This window comes from Dama dama, chromosome X, assembly GCF_033118175.1.
Source record: "Dama dama isolate Ldn47 chromosome X, ASM3311817v1, whole genome shotgun sequence".
Taxonomy (NCBI): domain Eukaryota; kingdom Metazoa; phylum Chordata; class Mammalia; order Artiodactyla; family Cervidae; genus Dama; species Dama dama.
Window position 1 is genome coordinate 110,102,163 of NC_083714.1, and position 8,948 is coordinate 110,111,110.

Here is an 8,948-nt window from a genome sequence, read left to right on the forward strand (position 1 = left end):
TCAATTATTTTCTCACTTGGTTACTGTTCACAAGAGGATGGGGCACTGTGTAAGCTGGGACACTTGTTATTCCTCTTTATCTACCTCTAGCTCTGTGATCTGGTAGGCATATGGTAGCAGCTCCCAAAATGCTTGAACGAGTTTCCAGGCCCCAGAGCCACCCCTGCTCATAATGAGCTGCTTTCAGGGGTACAGCATTCTCTTTCCCTAGATGTGTCTGTTCAAAGCTGTAGCCAGGAGATGCTGTGGAGATGATTAAAATCTTAGGGGACTGGACTAGACTGTCTTTTAAAAACTCCTTTGGCCCAAAGACTCTGAAGTATTCACTGTCCCCTGGAGGTGGGATTTCCCCCCCCCCCGCCTCTCTCCCTTTTATTCTCTCTTCCTAAAGAGAGCTAATTCAGAAATTCCCAGGGGCAGATTTTAAAATCTTACACCACTGGGTTTCTGTCATTTGCTTTACCTATGTTGGTTCGTGAGTAAGAACTAGCATGTAAAGTCAGTGACTCAACTGCTATCCTTAAAATAACATCAAGACATAGGACATAAAATAAGTTCAAATGGTCAGATATAGATTACAAGCTCCACAAGAGAGAAAAGTCAAGGAGAGGCAAAAGGATCAAGCAAAAGGGTTTTAACCGGGTATTGAAGAATGGATAGGATGCAAATGTTCAGAGAGAAGCACTTCTGTGTTAAGAGAAACAAAAACAGGGAAGGACCAGAGGGACAAAATAAACATGGTGTAGCATTAAAGACAAGATAGCAGTGTGACTAAAGCCATGTTAGGGATGGTGGGAAATGCTACTTGTCCAACAAGGTGGGACTAGATACTTGTGTGGGGTGGGGAGGGAAGCTTGAGAGGCTGGCAATAGACCACTGAATGTCTTGAGCAGAACAAGCTGATGAAAGAAGTATTTAAAAAAAATCAAGTCTGGGATGGACATGAAGGGAGACCCCAAAGGGTGGTCATTAGCAAGATGGTTAAAACCTGGTTAGTCAAAGGGGTTAAGGGTCCTTCCTGGGGATGGCGGACATACAAGAGATGAAAGAGCTCCAAGGAGGAGTTAGAAGGATCTGTTGACTGGCCATAGAAGATAAAACAGAAGGAGTGCCCCAAATGATGGAAAGGATAGTGGTGCCAAGAACAGAGTTGAGGAAGTGAGTAAGAGAAGCTGGGCTGGACGACAAGGAGGCTTTGGAACACGTTGAATATGAAGTAAGAATAAGACAGTCAACTCTGAAATATAAATATCCAAGAGCAGATAAGCTATGGGACAGGAGTTGGGACAAAGCAAAGGATTCAAACTAGAGACTTAAGAGCTTTGTGTAGATAAAGTGAAAGGTGAGGTCCTAGAATGAAAATGAGAGGGGGAGAGTGCATATGAGGCCCAAAGTGATGAATAACTGAACCTTGAGGCCATTTCAAAATCAGAAGGTTGCAAGAATATGGGCCCAATGAAAGGACTAGAAAAGGAGCAATCAGTGTAGGATAAAAATTCAGGATCTGATGATGTCATAAAAAGCATGAAAGAAGTTCCAGAAAGGACTTGGTGATGGATGACAGATGATGGATGAAGGGTCAGAGCATACTGAAGATAGCATAACACTACTTACAAATGAGTAGCAAGGGTTGCCCCTTCTCAATTAAATACATAAAATTTAACTGGTGAGTGGGAGGAAAAAGGGATCTTGTGGTTGTAAGACATGCTCTGTTCTATGATTTTTAATGACAAAAGGGAGATACCTTAAGATGTTGCTGTTCTTTGTGCAGAGATAGTTACAAAAAATGAAAGATAATTCCGTGCATATGGATTGCTTTTGAGGAATTTAGGATTTGTATGCTTTGCAGAGCTATTTTGTTATATAACAGGAATAACACAGCAGATGCAAAGTATTGGCCATATATTATAAGTATGTATATATGTGGCACATTAAAATGTGCCAGTTCTGACAAGAGTTTTAAGAAATACCCAAAAGCATTTAAAACTGATACGGGGACTATTAAGTAAGTCATGGGATACTCCTAAGAACACACAAAGATGATGTGTTTCAGAGCTCAAGAACCATTGCAAAGTAACCTCTCTCACCTGCTTGGGAAACACCCGGTCTACGTGCAGGGTTTATCCTGAGCTAGACTTACATCTACTTTCATTTTAGTTGTGAGGCATCTGGCAAGACACCACAGCCTGAAAGCAATGTTTCTGGTCAATTTTGGTGTTAAAATCAAATTTGACTGATAAGAGATGATATTAAAGGAATCCCAGTGCCTTTTCCACTGTCACTGATGAAGTGGAAGTTGGGTTCTGGAATAGGAGTGTGAACTACCGTGCAAGAAATACTCTCTTCTTTCCGCATGTGGAAATGAACAAAGTAATAATTCTTAGTGACCATGGAAAGATCCAGATTTTGAGGAGCCTAAAGCTTACATAATTTGGTTGCCTCTTCAAGAAAAAAAAAAAGAATACAAAATTCTAAATACAAGACTCAGTATGAAACTGGTTATTTTTTTTAGGACGAGAACCAGAAGGGACCTGCAGCTGTAGAACCTTACATCAGCTACATGGTAAATCCAATTCTGTTCATGACCAACTACTTCGAGTAAAGTGTGGAAAGGGAGAAGAGCCAGTCATCAGGCAGAGAAAAAGTAAAAGACAAAATGCTCCTTAAGGGATACTAGAACAAGAAGAAGACAGGCATAAAATCACAGTAAGAACCCTAAACTGTGAAATATGAATGATATGGAAATGGGGAACGGAGACGGAACTCCTAGTCAATTTACACAACACATTATCATCATCTTTATTTTCCAGTGATGAACAATCACATTGCTTATCTAGGAGGCTTGCATACAAGAATCAGGCTTTTAGAAACACCAGTCCACTTCATTGCAGGCACTCAACAAGTGTTTGCTGAATGAATAAAGAAGCTAATAAATGAATGAAGGGGAATAAGAGAAATACTTTTTCATACTCTCAACCAAGATCTGCTTTCCTAATGCTCTGACATACATGTGTTTTTGCTGGCCCTGACTGGAGCTGTCAGAGCAATAGCGCAAGTCAGTTTCCTCCCTGGTGGTTAAAAATGTTACGCAAAACAGGCCAAGTCAAAAGCTATCTCCAAGCAAAATTCATTTGTAAGCATGTTCAGTCTCCTCAAAGGATTATACATAAAAATGGCTACTTGGAGGCATCCTACTTACTCCCTCCCACCTCATTTCTCCCTCCTTCTAAATTAGATCCTGCAGGTATATTTCAGAAGTGATTAACATCCTCCCAGGTCGTGGACAAACTAGTGTGGGACTCTATCTAGATGTGAAACACAATTCTTAAATTTCAAACATTTTACCAATTATGACATCATAAGTGACAATTTAATGTTTCAATCATGAGGAGGTTTCCAGGAAGATCCAAGGAAACTTCCTACACCACTCAGTTGGTCAGCTACAAACCCAAACCGGGACTAGAGGAACATAGGCTTGCCAGCTTCCTCATAACAGGGCAAGATTCAGTCGGTGAAAGACACAAACAAGGTATTCCCTTATCTGCCCGCAGCCCCTGCTTCACAGAGGGATTCCCTTTGAGCAATAAATGCCCTACACTTTCTGCGAGTTCTAAAAAAAAAGGGGGGGGGGGTTGGAGTAGGTTAAAACTAAGAGCCCATGTTTCTCCCCCTGCCCCCACCTTTTTTTTTTTAAAAAAGAAAGAAACCTTTTCCTAAAAGATTCTTCCTCCTTCCTCTCCAGTTACCAGATTTTCTAAGGAAAAACACTTGGAGAATAGCAGGACTGGAACAACACTATTACTACTTCGATATACTACAAAAATCCATAAACTGATGTTCTGTTTGGGGCAAAGGGCGTGAAATCAGCAAGGCAGAACAACCACCGCCGGAATTAGGAGTAAGGGTCTCACGTGAGAGAAAACCATTGTCACTTTCCCAGCTGGGTGACGTGACTTCTCAGAGTTACCTCCGTTTCTAGGTTTTGTAAAATAGGGACGAGTAGAGTACCCACCTCACAGGACCGCTGAGGACTGAGAAAATCCACGTAAACTGCTAAATGCAACTGCACGGCAAGAGCTAATTAAATATTAGTATTTCGTAGTAGTAGTAAAAATTATTGTGCCTGCCTCCCCCAGGTCACACCACCGGCTCAATCCCATTCCCACCTCGCAGGATCGGGGGCCCGGCAGCTGTAGCAGTCTCGCAAGCACAAGGGAGACCCCCCCCCCACCTCCCCACCCACCTCCGCCCCCAAACGCCACTTTCAGACGGCAAGTCCCCCACACTTGGCCGGCCAGGGTCCCTCAGGCTAGTGCTACGGTCCAGACTGACCTGAAATGCCGCCTCCTATCACGACTACGTCGAACATCTGGCCCGCGTCACTCGTCTTCTGCAGACTCTCCATGCTCTGGTTGCGGCTCTCCCGGGGCGTGGGTACAGGAGTGGGTCTGGCCGAGGGCGGAGCGGACTTTTCTACCGAGTCTCTGGGGGAGCCTGAAGGCGGAGCCGATTCCTCCACCGATTCGTGGGCGGAGCCGGGCTCCAAGGGCGGAGCGACCCCTGGTACTGGTACCCCGGGGGAATCCGGGGGTGGAGCCGATCCTTCCACTAATCTTTGGGGGTAACTTTGCTCTGAGAGCTGAGTGGACTCTTGTGTGGACACTTGAGAGTTCACGGGAGTAAGAGGTCCTGGTATCGAACTCCGAGGGGTGCTAAGATCTGAGGGCGGGGGGGGGGGGGAACCCTCGAATCGACACTCGGGAGGAGTCCGAAATCGTGATAGATCCTCGCACCAAACTCTCAGGAAAGCTGACCACCAAGGGCGGGGTAGACTCTTGTACCGACTCTCGGGACAAGGCTGAGAGCCGGGCAGATCTTTTTGCAGCTAACTGCTGGAAGTCGGGCATGGAGACACGGTTGGACTCTTGTCCTGACAGTGGGGGGGAGGTTACTGGGTGTAGGTGGTCCCTGCACCGAACCCAAGGGGGAGCCGGATACTGAGGGCGAGGTTAATCCAAGAAGTGACACTGGGGGAGTGTTATTGGGTGGTGGAGGTGCTGGTACCGATATTTTGATAAAGGCGGGCTTCACGGGCGAGATGGACCCCTGCACCGACCCTCTGAAGGTGTTAGTGGGACTAGGAGTTTCTCCTATTGATATCCGGGTGGAGCCCGGTGCTGAGTGCAAGGTGTTCTGTAGGGGCAATCGGGGAGACCTTGAGGGCGGGACAGATCCTTGTACGGATACCCGGGGGTTGTTGGGGCCCAGGTTAGAGGCCGAGGCGGCCTCGTCTGTGGTGGTCGGGAGGAGAGCAGACATACGGACCCTGTCGTTCAGGCCGCCGGCGCCAAAGCCCCAGATGCCAACCCTGAGACCTGTGTCAGTTCTTAAGCCCAAACCCGGGATAAGTCGGGAGGGCGCGCTGCAGCCTCGGGTGTATCTGGCGTCCGCTGCTGTGGACGTGTTCGACAGGCATCTGGAATGCTGGTGGGAGGTCAACCACTCTGTACTGGTGTTCCCGGACGAGGAGGACGAGGCTACGCCCGCGATGTTGGCGGCCTCCAGAATCTCGGCCGGGAGGTTTCCGACTCCCGGCGAGCGTTGTAACTCGCGCCCATTCCCGCCGCGGCGGCCGTTGCTGAAGGGGGCAGCCGAGTTGGGTGCGCTCATTGATCTGGGGCGCGGGGCGGGGGAGGGGGAGCGGGGCTGGGGGCGATGTTCTACTCTCCTTCACCCCTCACTCAGGGGCGCGCGCCTCTCCCGCCCAAGCTGGCCGGGATCGGCACTCTTACAGCCCAGCCCGGGGAGCCAGGCCCGCTATGGGGCTGAAGGACTAGGCGCTGGAGAGGCCTGGCTCCGCCTTCCCCGCCCGTACGCGCCGCGCGCGGGAGCCCTCCTGCCGGTGGTGCCTGGGGGACGCCACCCAAGTAGGGGGTGTGGCCTGACGAGAGTATGGGCGTGGCCACGTGGAAATTCAACCTGGTGCTTTTATTCTTAACGATTTAACTAAAAGGGGAGGACTGGGCGGGGATAGTGGGGTGGTCTTAGGGAAGGAAGCGGACCTGAAAGGCCGATAGCAGGGCTGCCCCCCCCCAACTCCCCGCCACCTGGTTTGGCTCTTTTGTGACATCACAGGGAGGTCTGCGCAGTCGCGGTCCCTCCCTCGAGAGGGGGCGGGGCGCAGTGAGAGGTGTCCCTAGGGGAAGATTTGGCAGTTATTGGTGGTCTATAGGGTTTTTCAAGCTGAAGTTCTTTAACAAACTCGAAGCAAGTAGGCAAAAAAGTTAAGAACTCAAAATCACAGATTAAGTGGGACATACAGTTTAAAAGCGAAGGTCAATGAATGACTAAAGTGCAGAAACAAATTTTAAAAAAGAAAGCTTATTTCCCGTTCAACTGGAAGGAATATTAAGTGCATATGTTTTATTGTTCAATCAGTCTCTTGTTTTGCTAGTTTTATCCCTTAATTTCCACCTTATCCTCCTAGAGCTGGATTTGTCATCACTAGAGCCCTCAAAAAGATGTAATTTTGACGTGAATTCAGAGTAAATGTTGAGAACTCTAAGAAATTAATGAAAATCTATTGGCACTTACAAACATTTCTCTTGCATGCCCGCCTACCCTGATACCTCCATTCGTATCAAATAGTATCTTCTTGAGGAAACTAAAATACAAATTTAATTTTTTTCTTTATCCAGTTTTAATAGTTTTTACTTTCTAGTAAAGGAGTTGAAACATGACTAAATTGGTATCATTTTTAGACGTGGAAGCAAAGAAACAGGAAATAATAAAGAATTCAGCACTTTCTAATATGATTCTGTCCAACTTTCTCATTAGTCCCACTGCATTATTTTCATTCAAATATTTGATTTCATACAATGGGCTAGGCATGGGACAAGGTACTTGGGATACACAGGTGACACAAGACAGTTGGAGACCTCCATTGCCATACAGCTTACTAGAGGAGCTGTGGAGGAAGTAAACCACATGGTTGGTGTGTCAGTTCAAACTCTGATAAATATTATTTTGGGAAGGTCCATAGCGATAAAGTGTCAGAGTGTCTAGACCATTCTGGAAGTTAACATTGCTAGGGAGGGTGTATGTAAAATGTTCCAGAAAGAGAGAACAAGGAGGCCCCATAGTAGAAAGAAGCATAGTTCACTGGAACAGTTGAAAGCCAACCCATGGAGCTATGGCAAGGAGAGAAGCACAGGAGGCAAAGCTGCTGAGATCAGCTGGGCCAAAATAAGATCCTGGTCTGTATTCTAAACCAGTGGAAGCCACTTCCTAGTTTTAAGCAAGGGGCACTAAGACTGGATGGAATTTTGAAAAGGTCTCTCTGTCTGCCATATGAATAATAGATTGAAGTGGACAAGAGTAGATGGATAAATACAGGGAGACCAAGATTTGGAGTTCTCCGAAGAAAGAGATGGTGGTGTCTTGGACTAAGGTGGGTGGTGGCAGTGGAGCTGGAGAGATATGGACATACTAGAGACATTTACATGTAAAATTGACAGGACTTGGTTGTGGATAGGATTTGGAAGATCACGAAAGAACTTGTTTTTGGACATGTTGAGTTTCAAGTGCCTTTGAGACATCCAAATGAAGCATATATGATAAGAAATTGAATATAAAGCCTGAGGCTCAATGTAGGAATTTGGAGATTAAAATGTGGGAATCTTATTAAATATATAATGGATGGAATAGATGGGCAGAAATGTATTTTCTCTCTTCATTTTGCTTATTTGTACTGAATATTATGCTTATCTTTTCTAATAAAAAATGCAAGTTAGTTTAAGATAGATACATAAATAATTGTGAAATATCCTACAAGTATCATTTCCTCCCTTTGGAACCTTGGGCAAATTACTTAACTTCTCTCTGCCTATCTCAGCCATAGTATCTCTTAAGTTGTTGTGTCTGTCAAGGTTCCAGCAGGAAACAGGAAACTTCATTTAGAGAGAGTATCACAAAGGAAATATTTTAAAAGATATGGGAAGGGACTTCTCTGGTAGTCCAGTGATTAAGACTCTGACTTCTAATGCGGGGGAGGGGGGGAGGGTTCAATCCCTGGTTGGGGAATTAAAATCCCACATCCCACAGTGGGAAAAGCTATACCCATTTGAATGCAGAGTTCCAAAGAATAGCAAGGAGAGATAAGGAAGCCTTTGTCAGTGATCCATGCAAAGAAAAAGAGAAAAACAATAGAAAGGCAAAGACTAGAGATCTCTTAAAGAAAATTAGAGATACCAAGGGGACATTTCATGCAAAGATGGGCTCAATAGAGGACAGAAAAGGTATGGACCTAACAGAAGCAGAAGATGTTAAGAAGACATAGCAAGAATACACAGAAGAACTACACAAAAAAGATCTTCATGACCCAGATAACCACAATGGTGTGATCACTCACCTAGAGCCAGACATCCTGGAAAGTGAAGTCAAGGGGGCCTTAGGAAGCACTGCTATGAACAAAAGCTAGTGGAGATGATGGAATTCCAGTTGAGCTATTTCAAATCCTAAAAGATGATTCTGTGAAAGTGCTGCACTCAATATGCCAGCAAATTTGGAAAGCTCAGCAGTGATCACAGGACTGGAAAAGGTCAGTTTTCATTCCAGTCCCAAAGAAGGGCAATGCCAAAGAATGTTCAAACTACCACACGATTGCATTCATTTCACATTCTAGCAACACAATGCTCAAAATCCTTTAAGTTAGGCTTCAACAGTACGTGAACTGAGAACTTCCAGATGTTCAAGCTGGATTTAGAAAAGGCAGAGGAACCAGGGATCAAGTTGCCAACACCCTCTGGATAATAGAAAAACTAGAGAATTCCAGAAAAACATCTACTTCTGCTTCATTGACTAGGCTAAAGCCTTTGACTGTGTAGATCACAAAAAACTGTGGAAAATTCTTAAGGAGATGGGAATACCAGACCACCTTACCTGCCTCC

The 8,948-nt window shown here is 45.6% G+C and overlaps 1 protein-coding gene across 1 annotated transcript in view; it reads right to left on the reverse strand.

Annotated features, from left to right (window-relative positions):
- MAOA (monoamine oxidase A) overlaps positions 1 to 4,710 on the reverse strand; it is a 78,803-nt gene extending 74,093 nt beyond the window's left edge. Inside the window, exon 1 of the mRNA XM_061137515.1 lies at positions 4,333 to 4,710. Within this exon, the coding sequence (XP_060993498.1) occupies positions 4,333 to 4,405 (73 nt within the window). The 5' untranslated portion in view covers positions 4,406 to 4,710. The remainder of the gene's footprint in view (positions 1 to 4,332) is intronic.
- Positions 4,711 to 8,948: the final 4,238 nt, after the last annotated feature.